Source organism: Bison bison, unplaced genomic scaffold, assembly GCF_000754665.1.
Source record: "Bison bison bison isolate TAMUID 2011002044 unplaced genomic scaffold, Bison_UMD1.0 scf7180017862979, whole genome shotgun sequence".
Lineage (NCBI taxonomy): Eukaryota > Metazoa > Chordata > Mammalia > Artiodactyla > Bovidae > Bison > Bison bison.
In genome coordinates, this window is record NW_011493551.1 from 1,372,564 (window position 1) to 1,392,726 (window position 20,163).

General features: G+C 38.1%; 1 protein-coding gene across 1 annotated transcript in view; it reads right to left on the reverse strand.

Moving 5' to 3' along the window:
- Nucleotides 1-20,163, reverse strand: part of TM9SF3 (transmembrane 9 superfamily member 3) — a 49,862-nt gene that overhangs the window by 28,577 nt on the left and 1,122 nt on the right. Inside the window, exons 2-5 of the mRNA XM_010833036.1 lie at nucleotides 8,129-8,251; nucleotides 5,169-5,329; nucleotides 4,079-4,156; nucleotides 894-1,025 (exon numbers count right to left, since the gene is read on the reverse strand). Coding sequence (XP_010831338.1) covers nucleotides 894-1,025; nucleotides 4,079-4,156; nucleotides 5,169-5,329; nucleotides 8,129-8,251 — 494 coding nt within the window. The remainder of the gene's footprint in view (nucleotides 1-893; nucleotides 1,026-4,078; nucleotides 4,157-5,168; nucleotides 5,330-8,128; nucleotides 8,252-20,163) is intronic.

A 20,163-nucleotide genomic window follows, 5' to 3' on the forward strand; every position in this document is an offset into this window, starting at 1 on the left:
GTTTTGTCAGCAATTGAACTGAACTGAAATAGTTCATGTATCTTCTGATATTTCACAAGACACATATGCATACTGAAGTTTAATTTAACTGTTTTCCAAGCTCATTTAATGATGGAGCATATCTACACAGAATATTCATTAACAACTGAATCACTTTGCTGTACATTTGATACTAATACAACATTGTAAATTACACTTCATTTTTAAAAAAGGGAAAAAAAAAAGATTAGTCATTAACATTCCCTGATGGTCAGGACTCTGTGCTTTGTTAAGAGCATGGGTTCAAACCCTTGTCAAGAAACTAGGATCCCACAAGTCGTGCAGTGTGGTCAAAAAAATTAACAAACAAACAAACAAAACACACTTTTGCTTATTTATAACACTGTTCTATAATTTTGTAAAAATAATTTCAAAAGCAAACCTCTGAACCATGTGAACTAAATGTAAATTAATCCTTCCAGCCACTCTTCATTTTATGCAATATTTAGCAGCATTAGAAAGATACCAATACAAGTCAACAACCTCCTAGCTGCAATTCTGAAATCAAAAGCTCTGAAAAGTGAGTCTGTTTCACAAGCTGGACATATCTGGTGGCAAATCTCAAGACTGAACTAACAAGAGATTACTTACACTGCTTATTTTATTCGTCCCACTTAGGATGAACATTCATATGTTTTGCTGAAAACACATTAATGTATTTGATTATAGGACATTTAATCAGGGCACTTAAAAACATCAAAATATTTGATTGGAGTTTATATCTTTCTAAAGCCTGAAAATTCTGAATTCTAAAGATCAGCTGATCTCAGGATTATAAACCTACTTCCAACATTCAAAAACACTTGAGTTAAATTGTTTTGTAAATACAATGTATTAATAAAATGTTTGCTTACCATGTCATCCATTTCTTCTTCTTTACTATACCGGGCATAATCTTTTCTTAAAGTTCTCATTAAAATCATGGAAACTAAGCCTACCAAGAAGATAACCATCATGAAGGAGTTGAAAATTGAAAACCAGTGAATCTAGAATAACAGAAAATAAAGTATTACTTACAAGAAATACCAGTTACAAAATTCATAGGTTTCATGATGACAATAGAATGTTTACACAAAAGAAAAAAAAAACCAAACACAAAAATCTTCTAAAACTTTTACATGAAAATCCATAATTAAAATACACTAGAGAAGAGTAATCAAAGGGATTGGCTTTCTTTCCAGTAAGCTTCAGATGCATTAAAAGTATGATACTATATATATAGATTATCACAATAAAATTGTACAAATAAAGTACAATTTGGCCACACGGAGTATGCTATTCAGTATTACAGAGAAAGAACATGGGTTTTGGAATCAAAACACAGTTCAAACACAGGCCCTGACCCCAGTTTTCCTTCATCAAAAATGAAGGAAATGATACTATATCATAAGTCATTTGTACATTTTAATATATATGTAAGCCACATGTCACCATTGTCTGGCACAGGTCAGTGAATACTCAATAAATATTAGTTCCCTTCCCTCTAACTGAGCAACAACCTGAAAACCTCATCAAAATGACAAGACTAAACCATCACAGTTGGGTGCCATGGACTTGAGCTACCTTCCTAACCACAGTACAGAGAACTCTGAGGTACCCCATAGTTCTCAACATCCCCAAGGCTCTTGACTTTGATTTCACCCATACGTTTGTCAAAAAATTACGTTCAGACGCAGCACATCTGACTTCCAACTATGTCTGTGGCACTGTCCAGCAATTTCTTTATATTTTAATTCCCCAAAATTCTTCCTTATGGATAGTTTCAAAATTTCTCTTCTCTCTCATTTCATTTTTTCCCCCTTCCTCTCCATTCCCAAGCCATCACCTCTCACCTGATAGCTCTAATGGCCTCCTAGTGATGACCTTTATGTTTGGTCTTTCCCCTTCCTCTCAGTCTATCCTGTAACAGCTAATCCAGTATGTTTCTGAAACATCATGTTCATATATCGCTTCTCTATTCTAAAACTTACAGTGACATTCCCTATTTTTTAACATATCAAAGAGAAAGTGTTAGTCGCTCAGTTGTGTCCAACTCTTTGAGACCCCATGGATGGTAGCCCACTAGGCTCCTCTGTCCATGGGATTTTCCAGGCAAGAATACTGGAGTGGGTTGCCATTTCCTTCTCCAGGGGATCTTCCTGACTTCAGGGATCAAACTCAGGTCTCCTGCACTGCAGACAGACTCTTTACCTTCTGAGCCACCAAGGAAGCTTGCATATCAAACCTAAACTATTCACATATAAAGTTTATCACAAAAGTATCTCTTAAGATTTATAAATGCACTATATAATAATAGGTTTTTACAAAGATTTGCTTTTGTTGCTACTCTGGAAATTAATGACCCAGAAAAGGACAAGAGAGAAAAAATTATATATACATATATATATGTGTGTATATATACATATATATACACACACAACTCATAACTTTTTTCAGTCAATTTATCAAATTTTTGAAAAGAAGTTTTATATAGTTACTGTTTGGTAGTAAGAAAGATATGCCCCCAAATGTTAAAATTTCTGGCAAAGCTATTTTCTAATCAAAGATGCAAACTTTAATACCTATTATAATGTACTACTAATAACCTGACAGTTTATAATATTTCTTTATCCCCCAAATTATAAAATGTTGTATGATTCTGAAGTTATTAACCAAGGGAAATACTTCCTTGAAACAATAAAGCAATGAGATGTCACACAGCAGTGACTGACCCTATGAAGTGCTGCCTCCAGCGCCCTCTAGTGTTGCTAATCCTAAAAGCAGCACTCCAGGTTTACCACAAACACTGAACCGTGGAGATTAATACACCACCAGTGCTGCTTCTTCCTGAGCACCTGCTATGGAAGGTTTTATACCAGAGGTTTTATAAACACGGTCAAATGGAGTTTCACAACAACTCTGAAAGGTAGTATAAACCTTGCTTCACTGTTGAAACAAAGCTAAAGAACTGAGTCCTCTCACCAAGGTTACAGTAAATGACAGAGACTGAGTTTACATGCATTTGGAGCTCCTAAGTCTGTGCTTGTAAGTCACTGTATAACAAACAATCCCAATGCTTCACAGTAGACCCCATCCACTCCTGCCTACTCAAGGAAAAAGGTTCATTAATTCTCCCCATCTTCTGCATCGTCAGTTTTGTATTCTTTACGGAACCCCATCAACATACAAACGTGTTTTCCTTACATTTCAAAAAACAAAACAAAACAAAAAACACCCCAACTCCCTCCTGATCCCATCTTTCCTGCTGACTACTGTACCATTTCTTCACTCCCATTAATAGCCAGACTTGTTGCCTCCAATTACCCTCCCCTCACCCTCTTACAGCAGCTCTGTTGAGACTGTGCCCCGCTACTATACCAACCTTGTTCTCTGTCAAGTTCACCGATGACTCCAGATGAGTCCACAGTTACTGTCAGTATTCATCTTACTGACCCATCAGCAACAATTCAGAACTAATCTTTCTATCCTCCATGACAGACTTTCTTCTCTTGGCTTTCAGGATACCATACAATTCTTTTTTCACACCATACAAGAATCTCTTCAGAGCTCTGAGCTGGGTTTCGCTTTTCTCTCTACATTTACACTACTGCTCCCGGTGCTCCGTCCTTAGTGCTCTTCTATTTCCATACACTCTTTCTTGGTAACTGCATTCAGTCTCACAGCTTTAACTACTACTTACATGCCAACAACCACAAAACTTCTATCTCTAGCCCAGGCCTCTCTTCTGAACTCCATTTGACAGATCCAACTAGCTGATCATTATCTCCATCTGGATGTCTTGAAGACACTTCAAAACTACCATGTCCCAAACTGTACTCTGATCTTCCCCTCCAACTCTCCAAACACAGTTTTTTGCCCCGAAGACAGCAGCTCCGCTTTAACAGGTGCTCAGGGCCCTCTGAGCTCACATCTGAAATCAGCATTATAGTTAAACCTTTGAGATTCACACCCCTCACACTGTGCCCTATAGATGGCAAGTGCTTACTGTGTGACTGATTGAAGCACATACTGAATGTCTTAAAGTACACAATTTACCTACCCTGTGTTGAAAAAAGGATGGATCAAGATATTTGTCAAATCGATCTTCAAATTTTACATCTGATTTTTTCCATTTTACCTGAAAAAAAAATTTGAATATTAAGGACATTTGCTCAGAGTAAACAATACTCTGAGCAAAATTAGAAGATTTACACTCTAAGAATAAGAAATTTGAGAAATGGTAGAAAGTTACTACCAATCTGAGAAGTTGAAATATATGATTAAAAAACTACCTAACTTCCCTTTCTGTGTATTAACAAAACTTATAACTTTACTTAGAGTGATCATTTCAGTTTTCAAGGATTATTAACTGTTAAATTCTCTGACCTCATAAATGTGGTAATAATTAGACAAAATAAATTAAGAATCTGAACATCTTTGTCTTTAGATTGCATTAGTTTTATGACAAAGATTGTGTTTCTTTATAAATACAGCTATGCAAATATTATTTGTACTAGGTACATATGCACAGAGCTTGAAAAACTTTCAAAACTATCTAATAGCAATGGACTCATTCTGGTTACCAGGAAAGGAAACTCGCAAAGAGAGAGGCTACCTACGTCAGGTTTCTCTTCTTTCCATTACTTTTAATCCTAATAGAACAGAATTAACTTGACAGCTACAAAGGGCTCTTACTCTGCAAGAGCATCTTATTCCAGCTGATAAAGCAAAATATGGTAAACTACTCATCCAGAAATTTTCAACATAGCATCATCTCTTCATGTGCAACAGTAAAAGGAAAGACAAGGAGTACTGCTAAAAAGTAACCATGAGAATACATGGCTGGGTTAGCTAACTGCTCAGTTATAATGGTAAACTTTGCTGAAGCAACTGGTAAGTCCTGCCATTGCATAACAGGTATCTATTACTACAGACCTAAAGTAAATCTCCTTGTTTTCAGGAGGCTTACTTACAGACACTGGGGAAATATAGTCTAATAAGATTTTTACTATATAAATTAAATACTGAGCAGTATTTCTGTTGCACCCCATTTCAAGCTACATTTTCATTTACTGGAGTTGTAAAACTTAACTTTTGATGTTAAAACTTTACAAACACTTCTTCCTGTATACAATTATTTTCATACTTACTGAATATGACATCTGGATTTTAGTATTGGGAACCAGTTTCACCTTTCCTTCACTAGTAAGATTAACATCAACAATTCGATTTCCATTAAAACCTATTTCAAGTTTTTTATAGGTCCAAAGATAATAATCTTCTCCATTTTCATCTGCTTCACCAACTATACCTACAAAAGAAATAACACTTCATACAAGGTATGTAACATCACTTAATATTTAAAACACATTAGAAACTAAAGCTCAGTAAAAAGCATTTTTATAAAAAAACAGCAACATTCCCATTATTCCTTACAGTTAGAACAAAGAAGAGCTGCAGGCTGGACTTCTCTTTGTTAAGTACTTGGCAAACCCAAACCATTTTCACTTCATGGTAAAAAAGCTCAGCATAGTCTATCATTACTTTGATCTTCAAAGTTCATACTTTGATCCTCAAAGTACACCTTCCACTGTAGTAATTATGACCATATACTTTATATTCCCTGATATCTCAAAATTTCAAGGAAGCACTATATTACCATTTGGCAAGGTTCTCAGTTTAGTGGCCAAACTAAAATTGAAACCAAGGTTTCCAGAGTTCCAGTCTTGTATTTTCTCTAATAACCTATGATCAATCCATTCCTAATAGTTGCACATATGTGTATAAGTATTAGTCGCTCAGTCATGTCCAACTCTTTGTGACTCCATGGGCTGGAGCCCACGAGGCTCCTCTGTGCATGGAATTCTCCAGGCAAGAATACTGGAGTAGCCTGCTATTTTCTTTCCAGGGGATCTTCCCGATCCAAGGATCAAACCCGCATCTCCTACACTGCAGGCTGATTTTTTACCATCTGAACCACCAGGGAAGCCTAACTTAAAATGCCTCCTCTTTACACCTCAAGTCTTAGAATTATCCCCAGGATTTTGTCAACAAAATGACAGAAATGTTGAAGATAAATGGTACTGAGGCAATAGTTAAAATGATCATTTTGATCCCAATTTGGGATACTGAAGGAGAAGACCCAAACAAGGAAGCAGGTAGTAGCTGAGGACCGTCTCTTGTGCCCTCATACTGTCGGTTAGTTATCCAATGTTCCCTACACCCAAGCCTATAAATTCATTAGAAAATCTTAGCTTCTAAAAGTTACTCCTTGGGTCTTCCCTCTATGGTCAATGCAACTCAAGAAAGCATGTTGGGGGGAGGGGGATCATTTTTTTATTAAGAATCATTTGCTTATTAACCAAAGTTGTTCTAATTGGTACAAGTTCAAGGAATACAGATGCATTTTTTGAGGTTGCAGAGGGATTATAAAATCCTCCGAATAATTAATTTCATGGAAGTTTATTTACTCATCTACTCTGAAAACTCTGAGGGTGGAGACACAATTATACTAAATAGGAAATTCTCTGAGGGACTTTTAAAAGATCTAAAACCTTTATCCCAAGAAAAGCCAGGTAAAGATTTATTTCTGACAAGGCTTTCCATGGTTCAGATATTCTAGGACATTCAAAAGTATCTGACCTAAATATGGTAGAAACCCAGAACTAAAAAAGATTTATGTTAAGACAGGAAAACACAGCTGCCATGTTGCTATGGCGGCCCAAGAAATGAGTGGAAAAGCCTAAGGTTCCAGGCAGGGAACCCATAAGCAATGCAAAAGAGCAGGAGAGGGACTTGCTCTCTCACCAAAAAGAGGAAACCCAGATTAAAGGATTCTCCTAAACTACAGGCTCAGAAATCTTTAGCGAATATTCAGCAGATCTTCCTGCTACCCTCAGAGTTGATCAGAGAAATGTCTGTTATACTAATTACAGTCATTTACATGAAATGCTTCCTATTTATACCTAGTTAACATGCAACACAGTAATGATGCTGCATGCAATTATATCTTGAGAGTAACTTTCTTATAAATTCCATCTTAGCCATAGTGTTAGTCACTCAGTCACGTCCAACTCTTTGCGACCCATGGACTGTGGCCCACCAGGCTCCTCTCTCCATGGGATTCTCCAGGCAAGAATACTGGAGTGGATTGCCATTCCCTTCTCCAGAGGATCTTCCCAACCCAAGGATCAAACCTGGGTCTCCTGCATTGCAGGCAGATTCTTTACCGTCTGAGCTACAGGGAAGATCCTTAATTCCATCTTAGTACCATATTAAACTCTTGAGTTGATATGTTCAGTCTTTCAATTTGCTTCTCATGAATACAGCAGTCTGCTAATAGTTTTAAGAATTAGAATATTAACTATATGTACTAATTATATATAAAAACAAATCAAAAACAAACAACAAAGATCAAAAAACAAACAACAACAAACGCCACTAAGAGAAAAATGTGCTCAAACATGCTGGCTGTGATAGATGGCTGTACTTTTTGCATATTAAGTAATTTAATCAAGTCCAGCATAAACAATGTTTGGATTATGCATAAACTGGTATTACTATTCTATTGCTCCTCTCTATCAACAGCGATGAACAAGGACATACAATATAAAAATATAAAACATAAAAAAGTTAAAAAAATTTTTAAACATAATAGACTTTTGGAAAATAACACAGAACTAGCAAAACAAGTCATTCAGGAGACTCTTGAACCTAAAAATCATACCACCACAGTTCTGCATAAGATAAAACCAGAATATAATTTTAAAATCTATTCAGTCCCCTTGATTGTATTTGATAAATCAAAGTAAGATTTGAAAAAAATGGGGGCAAGAGGAATATTTCAGACTGTTCAAAGCACCTTTTAATTTATTGAATCTGAAAAATTATAAAAGTTACATTTTCAGGAATTTTCATGTAAAGTTTGACACAATGTCAAAAATCTTTCAAGCAACAGGAGACCATATAAAATTGGTATTGAAATAATTCTGTGGAAAAGAGTGAAAACACATTTATTGATTTGGTGTACAATCACCTGAATAGTCATTACAGAAATCTTGCTTATTATGCAAATATCCCCCAAACTTTAAATGTAACATACAGTACTTACCCCATATTGGTAAGTCATCTATGTACATCTGGTACCAGTAATGATTTTTGATAGCATACACAAATGCATCTCTCTTTTCTTTATCTAAGTCAATTTCACAGTAAGTGCCTGGCATCACATCATCTACATAAAATAAAAACTGCAAATCAGTACTCTCGCTTGCAGAAGAGTTACAGGAAAATTAGCACACACAAAAACAACATTTATTGAAGTTGAAATTTCTACTCGTAACAGATGAACCTGGGTAATATATATATATATGGGAATTCAGTATCCAATTCTTTCCTCTTCTGTGTATGTTTAAGATTTTCACAACAGAAGAATTTTAATCATCTTTATTTTCAAAGATATCTTCTTAGTGAAGAATGCGTCTCTTATAGAAAGAAAATTATATATAACATTTACAGAAAAACTTTCAAATGAATAAACTGATTTAAAACAGATATGAAAAGCTTAAAACACATAGGAAAGCTTCATTTTATTAAAAAAACTCAAGAATATAATCCTAAGTAAAGCCAACAATTTCTAGCTATACGATCTCTGAAATAAGTGTTCATCTGAACGTTCTTGGAAGTGCAAGTCACTGGAGGCCACAGATTCTATGAGAAATGCCAGTGACTTTTCATAATTCGGAAGATTAAAAGGCAAACCTCTATCCAGCAGGTGTCACTGTATATAAATTACTGGAAAGTTCCCTCAAGATGAGTCATCTCCATTCTTGACTGCTTTTAAAAATACTCCTATCTGAAAATACTGCTCAGATGCTCTCTAACTTATAAACCTTTCAAAAATGTGCTTAGGATCATCAGTTTCTACACAAAACAAAACAAAATCTGAAAAACACTCTATATGACCAACCAAAGGATTGAACAGTTTTTATGTTACTTAGGCAATGAGGGGAAAAAAAAGAGAAATAAACCTTAACAACAACAAAAAAGAAAGCATAGATGTTTGTTTTTAAGTTCTCCTGTACTATAATACTGGTTACTTAGAACATGAAAAACAACTTCCTCCAAGAAACAATGCTAAATTTCTCAAATTTTTCAATGCTGATTAAAACAACTTAAACATAAAGTGCAGCCAAACCATAATAACAGCCATCTATGTTATTTAGACCAGAAGTAACAATCTGAGGTGTAACTCCAGATATCACCACCATGTCTCCCCAGCCCTCAACAGAGAGAACAGCTTCCCCTCATTACTGCTCAGCCCAGAGTGGATACCCCAAAACTATAAAACCAAAGATAGCAAGAAACACTGAAGTCCCATGAAACAAGGACAGGGTAATACTCTCATTCTCAAAGTGGGAGAAGAAAATTGCTTTGTATCCAAAAACAGGCAAGTTTGGCTTGGAGAACAAAATGAAGCAGTGCAAAGGCTAACTCAATTCTGCCAAGAGAATGCACTGGTCATAGCAAATCAACACAAGAGACAACCTTACATATGGACATCAACAAATGGTCAATACCAAAATCAAACTGATTACATTCTTTGTAGCCAAAGATAAAGAAGCTGTATACAGTCAGCAAAAACAAGACCTGGAGCTGACTGTGGCTCAGATCATCAGCTTCTCATAGCAAAATTCAAGCTTAAACTAAAGAAAGCAGGGAAAACCACTAGGCCAGCCAAGTACGACTTAAATTCCCTGTGAACATGCAATAGAGGTAACAAATAGATTTAAGGGATTAGAACTTGTAAATAGTGTGCCTGAAAAACTATGGAAGAAGGTCCACAATATTACAGGAAGCAGTGAACAAAACCATTCCAAAGAAAAAGAAGAGCAAGAAGGCAAAGTGGTTATATGAGGAGGCCTTACAAATAGCTAAAAAACAGAAGAGAAATGAAAAGCAAGGAAGAAAGAGAAAGGTATATCCAACTAAACGCAGATTTCCAAAGAACTGCATGGAGACACAAGAAGGCCTTCTTCAATGAACAGTGTATAAAACTAGAAGAAAACAACAGAAGGGGAAAGACTAGAGATCTCTTCAGAAAATTGGAGACATCAAGGCAACATTTTGTCCAAAGAAGGGTACAGTAAATGGCAGAAACGGTAGAGACCTAGTAGACGCTGAAGAGATCAAGAAAAGATGGAAATAATGCACAGAACTGTACAAAAAGGATCCAAATGAACCGGATTACTACAATTGTGTGGTCAGTCATCCAGAGCCAGAAATTCTGGAGAGCGAAGTCAAGTGGGCCTTAGGAATAAACCTTAGATAAGAATAATAAATATGAATAATAATTAGTTAATAAAACTAGTGGATGTGACAAATTCCAGTAGAACTATTCAAAACCCTAAAGGATGATGCCATCAAGGTGTTACATTCAATATGTCAGCAAATCTGGAAGACCCAGCAGTGGCCATAGGACTGGAAAAGGTCATTCCTCATCCCAATTCCCAAGAAGGGTAGTACTAAAGAATGTGCTAACCATCAGACAACTGCATTCATCTCCAGGCCAGTAAAGGGAGTTGCTCAGTCGTGTCCAATTCTTTGGGACCCCATGGACTCTGGCCCACCAGACTCCTCTGTCAATGGAATTCTCCAGCCAAGAACACCAGAGTGGGTTGCCATTCCCTTCTCCAGGGCATCTTCCCAACCCAGGGACTGAACCCGCGTCTTCCACATCACTGGCAGATTCTTTACTGTCTGAGCCACCAGGGAAGCCCTTCATGCTAGTAAGGTCATGCTTAAAATCTTGTATGCTAGGCTAAAGCATTATGCAAACCAAGAACTTCCAGATGTCCAAGCTGGGTTTAGAAAAGGAAGAGGAACCAGAGATCAAACTGCCAAGGTAATTCCAGAAAAGTGTCTACCTCTGTTTCATTGACTATGCCGAAGCCTTTGACTGTGTGGATCATAATAAACTGTGGAAAGCTCTTAAAGAGATGGGAATACTAGATCTTCCTACCTGTTTCCTGAGAAACCTGTATGTGGGTCAAGAAGCAACAGTTAGACCCCAGTATGGAACAACTAACTGGTTCAGGATTGAGAAAGGAGTAGACAGGGCTGTCTGCTATCTCCCTGTTTGTTTAATCTATATGCTGAACACATCATGAGAAATGCCGGGCTGAATGAGTTACAGGCTGGAATCAAGAGGGGTGAGAGAACAACCCTCAATAACTTCAGATAGAAATGCCGGGCTGAATGAGTTACAGGCTGGAATCAAGAGGGGTGAGAGAACAACCCTCAATAACTTCAGATATGTGGATGATACCACTCTAATGGCAGAAAGCAAAGAGGAACTAAAGAGCCTCTTGATGAGGGTGAAGAAGGAGAGTGAAAAAGCTGGCTTAAAACTAAATACTGAAAAAACTAAGATCATGGCATCCGGCCCCATTATTTCATGGCAAATAGAAGGGGAAAAGGTGGAAGCAGTGACAGATTTCCTCTTCTTAGGCTCTAAAGTCACTGCGGATGGTGACAGCAGCCATGAAATCAGAGGACATTTGCTTCTTGGCAGGAAAGCTATGACAAACCTAGACAGTGTGTTGAAAAGCTAAGACATTACTCTGCCAGCAAAGGTCTGTATAGTCAAGGCTATGGTCTTCCCAGTGGTCATGTATGGTTATGAGAGCTGGACCATAAAGAAGGTGGAGCACCGAAGAACTGATGCCTTTGAACAGTGGTGCTGGAGAAGACTCCTGAGAGTCCCCTGGACAGCAAGGAGATCAAACCAGTCAATCTTAAGGGAAATCAACCCTGAATACTCATTGGAAGGACTGATGCTGAAACTCCAGTATTTTGGGCACCTGATGCGACCAACTGACTCACTGGAAAAGTCCCTGATGCCGGAAAAGATTGAGGGCAGAAGGGGAAGAGGGTGTCAGAGGATGAGACGACTGGATGGCATCACTGAAGCAACAGACATGAACTTGGGCAAACTTTGGGAGATGGTGGGGGATAGGGAGGCCTGGCGTGCTCCAGTTCACGCGATCGTAAAGAGTCAGACATGACTGGGCGACTGAACGACAATCCAACAACAGTGGCTCCTATACATGTTTTCTTTCTGCCCAGGCCCTTTCAAGGCAGCAAGAAATTTAGGGTTTTCATAACGGCAAAAACTGAGACTGAACACAGGAGAAGGAAGGAAGAATTAAGAAAGAGATTACTACAAAAGGAGCTAAGAGAACTACCAGCAAGAGGGCTCCAAATGGGATTTCCACAGATTGTGTTAATGCACCAAGGGCAGCAGGCAACTGGAGCTACAGAGGGGAGAGCAAGAACCACAGGAAGGTCCAGGTTGAGCAGCAACAAATGGCCCCAGTGGCCGTGGGAGAACTCACAGCTACCTCTGCAAGGCCATCAAATTCCGTGTGTTAAATCAGACATTCACTGATAACTGTCATTAACAATGTAGTAGTTTCTCTGATGAAGTTATGAGGTATACAATATGACATTTACCCATACAAAGCTTTGAAAAGATTCCTCACAGTCTGAACTTTAGCTTAACCCTCTCTTTTCCAACCATCTACCATCCTCTCTCCCTATACTCTAGCCAAAGTCAACCACCTGCAGTTCCCACACACCTTGTGCTGCCGGGGCCTCTGGACTTTGGTTTGTACAGTAAACCCCACCTCACGTGTCTATCCTAAAATCTTTCCCACTCCTCAACTCTGTCCCCCGCAGAGTGATCTCTGATTCCCCAGCCCTTTCACTGCTGAAACCACGCAGCCTGCCCCTTCGCTGAAGCCCCACGGCTTTCTTTCCATACCTCCTACAGCACCTAGGCCTGCACCACCTAGAACCTCACACCAGTACTCAGCTTCTCAAAAAGACCACCAGGTCTTGAGAGCAATGTCTACAACTGATCATAATCTTTTTCAGCCCCAGCTCTGCCTGTTTCAGTATCCTGCACCGAGCAAGCACTGAACAAATAAACAAAACATTTTAACAAATTTTAAGAGCATGATTTTCCATTTATTTGACAAAGGAAATTACTAAGTATGCACACAGACATGCATCTGCCTGTGAATGGGGGCGGGGGAGGGGGTGTGGAAGTGTGTGGGTGTAAGGAAAAAGTACCAATATAAACAAATGAAATTTTTCAGCTGAGTATCTCAGAAGGATTGATACAGAAGTCTTGAAGAGTATCTTTCAGTGATATAAAGTCTAGAAAACAAATACTGAGGTAAAAGAGACAACATCATTATGGAAGGCTATAATAAGGACCTAGGTTCGTCATATTTGAATGAAATTCCTCTTGCAGGCATGTAAGCAAATACAAACATCACCAATAACTGAAGAGCTTGGTCGCTCAACTGAAACAAGCACTTCCCTCTGGAGGAAGCCACTTCGAAGACAAGGAACGTAATGTCTCTGAATATACCAAATCGCCACTCAGCACTCTACATGACTGGAACACAACCTGAAAAATCCATCACCACAAATCACAACTTTAAAATTACAACAGGATATACCTTTCTCACCTGCTCCAGTATTCCTGCCTGAGAAATTCCATGGACAGAGAGCCTGGTGGCCTACAGTCCATGGGGTCGCAGAAGATCCGCACACAACTTAGCGACTAAACAACAACAACACGCTCTTTTCACATGAGAGACACGCCTGTGAGTCCTGAGGAGGATTCAGGATCTTACCAGTGCAAATTTTTTTATGGGGGAAAAAGAAGAAAACCAAAGTTATATAAAGTAGCAAATGTAACACTGATCTTCCAAACAGAAAGCAAGGGTAGATTCTGGAAACTACATGCCAGTAAATCTGTCATTCTCAATCAATTTTCAGTAAATCAATTCTCAACAACACTCCAGACTAATAACTGAATAGACAGTGAAAGCACTGAAAAAAGAATGTGATAATTATTCATGAGTTCCCTAAGAACATATCACGCCTTCCTTTGTTTACTTTTTCTTTTGATAGCATTACTGAATTGGAAAATCAAAAATATTCTATCTGAAATTCAGCAGCACTCAGCAAAGTTTCTCATGAAGTCACTTTAGACAAATGATAGAGAAATGGGCAGAACTTGGATTTTAGTCTGGGTATCATTACTTACTATCTTTGTGAATAAAAGCAATTCACTTAACCTCTGTGATCCTCAGGTCTCTCAGGTGTAAAAGAGATAACATCTATGCTATCTCCATCCCAGAGCTGTTTTAAGGACAACAAGTGCCCATATAGTCACAGATAGTGACTCTAAGTACCTCTCTGAAAATCCAATGAAAGTGATATCTCCCTTATCCCCTGAAAATGCATATTCACTCAAAATTAAGAGTACAATTCCAGAGGGTCTACAGACCCCTGAAGCCAGAGCTTGTTACTCAACTTTGTATACCCAGAGCCTACCGCAGGGCTCTGGAATACAGTAAGCACTCAAAAACTGCTGAATGAACCTTTTAAAAAAGGACTGAAAAACTGGCATTTTCACTGTTAATTAATAACCATAAACATAAACAATATTAACTGACCCAACTGACTGGCAGGATAAACTGTATAATTTTTTTCCAGGTGGCTATCTGGCAACATGTAAAAACAACTGCCATGTATACCTTTGGATTCAGTAATTCAACTTCTAAGAATTTAACCTAATGAAAGAGTCAAAGATGAAATAAAGTACCTATGTGCTAGTATAGACAAATGCATCATTATTTCTAACAGAAAAAAAAAGGGGAGGGGGGAAGGAAGGAAAGAAAATAATGAGTAAACTGCCACTGGGAAATGGGGGAAATTATAATATCCACTCACAGAAAACTAAACAAACACATTTAAACAGTAATTAACAATCTGAGGACAAGCTCATAAGATGTTAAGAAAAAAAGATTAAAAACTAATTAATACATAACATTAAATGAGCAAGTGCTCAGAACAGTATCTGGCACATAATAAACATTATGTAAGTGCTCATTAAATACATTTTTAAAATCATACTAATAACATGAACCCAATATTCAAAATCTTAAATAATGCAAATGATTGTAAAGATGCTCAGAAAAAAAAGAGGAAACTATTACTAGTATTTATATCCAGGTGATTTTTATACTCTTTACACTTCTCTGTAGTTTCTAAATTTTGTACATTGATCCTATCTCACTGTTAAAATAAAAAGAAATATATATATATACACACACATTGTTTTGAAAACAAGAGAGACAGATGTCAATCTGAAGAAAACAATGTTAGCAATGGTTTGAATAAGAACTTATAGAAAGACTGTGCTTATCAAATTTTCAGTTAAATTTTCAGTGTAAAGTTTAAAAAATTGCTAACACCATGAATTCAAAATATCTAGTCCAGATTCAATGTAAGATTCAAACTGCCTGGTTGAGCTACAACACTTCAGTTGAAACCAACAGGACAGAACACTGCATCGAGTTCCCAGACTTCCAACTAAACAAGGCAGCCTGACCACAAGTGTCTTTTACCTTCCGAAACTCCATTAAAATGTCAATAGAGGAAGAAAAAAAACGTAGGCGCACAAGGACAGAAAGGAAGACAGTGAGAAAAGATTTCAATAAATGTTGAGGAAATGGAAAACAAATGGAAGATGGCAACGACTAATAAGCCAGAGGAAGCTGTAACAGAAGGGACGCTAGGACTGTCGTCACAGGACACAGGAGGCTCTCTCAGGACCTGGAGGCACCACACACGTGGAAAGGTGGAGGACAGACAGACACAGGGCTGAACACACTGTATGAGACTACGTGTATGGAGGACTTTGAAGCCCAGGTCCCCTCCCCCACCCACCACACAACCAGATGAATACCCTCAACTTGCCCCTGCTGCTGACCAAAGGCACTTGCCCTAGAGAACTTCAGCAGAGAGGCTCCAGCCTCAGAAGAGCAGGAACATTATGAGCAGGAATCCAGGGACTGGAGACGGGGTGGGGTTACCAAAAACAAAAATCTTCATTCAGGCTGAAAGAAAGGACTTGCAGCTTCCCAAGCCCTTTCCCCACCCTTTGGCAATCAGGCTTTACCACCCCGGTCAGATATCTGAAGGGAAATACTGCAGAGTCGTTAAAACTCAAATTGGTTAAAGCTCAAACTCTAACGCTGGGCTGCTTAGTTCACATTCTCACTTTCCCACTTTTCACCTGTGAATCCTTAGACAAGTTTACTTCATCTCTGGGCCCCAACTTCCTAGTCTGAAAAATAGGTATAATACACCTCTATAAGTTTATTTCAAGGATGAAAATAGACAAGATTGAGAATCACTGAATTAGAAATACAAAAGAGTCTTAAACAGTCCCTGGTATATCTCCATATCTGCAGTACTCACCATTTCACTCTACAGAAGTAGAAGAAATACCAGTAAAATAAGTTAACCCCTCTGTTAACTTGGAATATTCAAGGAAGAGAAAATTCAAGGGAAGATCAATAAAATAAACAGGAGGAAGGAACCCTCTATGCTATGCTATGCTAAGTCACTTCAGTCATGTCCGACTCTGTGTGACCCCATAGATGGCAGCCCACCAGGCTCCCCTGTCCCTGAGATTCTCTAGGCAAGAACACTGGAGTGGGTTGCCATTTCCTTCTCCAATGCATGAAAGTGAAAAGTGAAAGTGAAGTTGCTCAGTCGTGTCCAACTATTAGTGACCCCATGGACTGCAGCCTACCAGGCTCCTCCGTCCATGGGATTTTCCAGGCAAGAGTACTGGAGTGGGGTGCCATTGCCTTCTCCGAGGAACCCTCGAGAAGCCATCAACTTTTCAACAATTAATATTTATATTAATTGTTCATTATACCACACAAATTCTTGTAAGAGAGGGAATGGAGTGGTTGGTCACCTCCCCTGCTTAAGAATTACTATTCTAGTTCTGCACTGCTAGTTATTAGAGAAATGCAAATCAAAACTACAATGAGATACCAGCTCACACCAGTCAGAAAGGCTATCACCAAAAAAATCCACAAACAACAAATGCTGGATAGGATGTGGAGAGAAGGGAATTCTCCTGCACTGTTGGTGGGGATGTAAGTTAGTAGAGCCACTATGGAGAGTAGTATGAAGGTTCCTTAAAAAACTAAAAATAGAGCTACCACATGACCCTGCAATCCCACTCCTGGGCATATAACCGTAGAAAAGCATGATCCAAAAGGATACATGCACCCTAATGTTCATCGCAGCACTGTTTACAATAGCCAAGACATGGAAGCAACCTAAATGTCCACTGAGCAGGGAATAGAAAAAGAAGATGTAGGACATATCTACAATGGAATATCACTCAGCCTTTAAAAAGAATGAAATAATGCCATTTGCAGCAGCATGGATGGACCTAGAGAATCCATCTTACATCTTCCTGAGTGAAGTAAGCCAGACAAAGGAATATCAAGTGACATCCCTCACGTGGGATCTAAAAAGAAACGACACAAATGAACTTCACCTACTAAACAGAAAGAGACTCACAGACTTAGGAAACAAACTTATAGTTGCCCGGGGGAAGAGACAGCTAAGGACTTCGGGAAGGTCATGTACACACTGCTCTATTTAAAATGGATGACTAATAAAGACCCACTGTATGGCACATGGAAGTCTTGCTCAGTGTTACGTGCCAGCCTGGATGGGAGGGGTGTTTGGGAGAGAAGAGATACATGTGTCTGTATGGCTGAGTCCCTTTGCTGTTCACCTGAAACTACCCCAACATTGTTAATTCGTTATACCCCAATACAAAATAAAAACTTTAAACTTAAACAAAGAAAAATAACTAATGAACCAGTTATCATAAAGAACAAGTAGGCACAAACCAGGTGCCAGACAATTAGAGCTCACTATAACTTAATAGCTAAGGATGCAACAGTGAACAAGAATTCAATTATCCTTGCCCCTGTGGAATTAACTAAACCACCCAGCAGCTTGAGGATAAGTCAAATCCTATACTATAGTCAATAAACTCAATTATTGTTTTATAATTGAATTTTATAATTTAGTCAATTAGCATTTTGTAATTGCTAATACAAAATCAAGTTTGAAGTACAGACACATACTATGTGCTATTAGTATTCATAACAATGACCTTTTCCTGAATGTAAACTTTCAGGAACTTTGATAAATGATGTATATGCATCATCTCATTTAAATCTGATGATTCTATCAAATGAATATTTCCCTCATTTCAAAGATGAGGAAGTAAGATTAAAGAGGCTGAATAATTTGTCCAGAACCATACAGACAGGCAGAGGCAGCGCTGAGATGCATCAAGTCTCTGACTCTAAAGCACATGTTCTTTCCACTCCATAAAAGCAAGACTCCAAGAGAGAGGTACCCTTGAAAATTAAAGGGTAATGATTTCAAGTCTCAAAGATACCCAATTTGAGTATGCCCTTTTCTTTCTAACTTTCTCTAAATGTTCTCAATGTAGCATTTTGTTAAGTGGTAGTATAAAAACTATTAAGGAAGGAAAAAACTAAGTTGTACATAAAATCTTGAAAGAGGGGTATCCTACATTAGACTCAAAACTACCATCTTCTCCTCTAAGAATGCTTAGTCATGTCTGACTCTTGGCAACCCCACAGACTGTAGCCCTCCAGACTCCTCTGTCCATGGGATTCTCCAGGCAAGAAGACGGAGAGAGTTGCCATTTCCTACTCCAGGGCATCTTCCTGATGCAGGGACCAAGCCAGAGTCTCTCCTGTCTGCCTACACTAGCAGGCGGGTCTTTACCACTGCGCCACCATCAGTTTCCTAAAAGCATCTATTTAGTGACCTTCATTTTACGAAACACCACCGATCCATTTAGCCTGACAGAATCTACTAGGTAAAAAAAAAACAACTTACATTTGTGTGAATGCACGCCTAAGTGTGTATCTGTATTTGTATATAGCTAGTTTTTCCTAGTGTCACAGTATTTCCAAAATTGTATTGTCTTACTTGAGTACACCTTCAGAAGAACCTTTAAAAATCAAATACTTAAGGGATGAAAGATTAACAATATAAATACTTCTACAATTCACACAGGGACAGAGGGCTCAAGTTTCGATAAGTATTAGCATGCTGCAGTATGCCTTAGGTAAATCGTTTCATCTCTGGGCCTCCCTAAGAGGAAATCAGATGTCACCATCTGTAAGGTCCATTCCACCTTTAAAATTCTACGATACAAGAACAACCAAGAAACCCCACAAAACACTTTTCAAAGTGTGATCAACTTTATCTCTGAACAGGGAGACCAAGGATCTACAACTGAAAGAGAAGTCTAATTAGCATTTTCTATTGCATCTGGACCACGTAACGTGGCAGCTCCTTTAGCAGCATACCCATGCTGTAGTGCAGGGTTGACAGAACTCCAAGGAACTGTCGGCTCTTAGGGAGTGACATCAGCCAGTTCTGATTCTTTTCATCTAAAAGTGTTTAGTCTGAAAGGAAAATAAATTCCACTTCTACAGCCCATGAAAACCGTCCCCCTCTATCTAAGTAATCTTTCCATTTCAGCCTCAAGAAACTAATAAAATAAGAATGGTTAAGACAGCTGAAAGAGTAACTCTTCTTTAGTAAGTACAAGTGAAGATTTCAAAAAGGGATGAAATCTGTTCATAGTAGCAACGAAGGACTCAGGGTTTTTGCCTATTCTTTCTCTGGATCCTTTTTAATAAATTAGACATGAGTATCAAGCCACCAGGGAAGTCCATCAAATATGGGAGGGGAGAGAATATGTGAATAAATGTAGTACTGAGGCTCTTGAAGACCACATATTCTAAGTTTCCTCCTTATTTCTGATTAAATAAATTACCTCATTAAATTAAAACAAGCCTCAGGGCATGTTTATAATAATTCATAAAGTTACAGGCCATGCCATTGTGGTTTAAATTTATAACTTAATTTTATAATTAAATCCCAAGGAAAGTATAGAAAAAAAATGTAAATGCTTATACCTATTTTCAACAATAAGGAAAAACATCCTAAAAACAACAGAATTTAACAAATCAAAATTAAACATTACATTCAAAATATTATCTTTAAAATACCTCTTTTCACACTCTCTTCCCAAAAGACTAAAAATATCAGAGGGCCATTACTAATCATTTCATACATGTAGACAATAAAGTTAAAACTGGAGTAAACAACTTTACTAAAATCAATAGAGTAAAA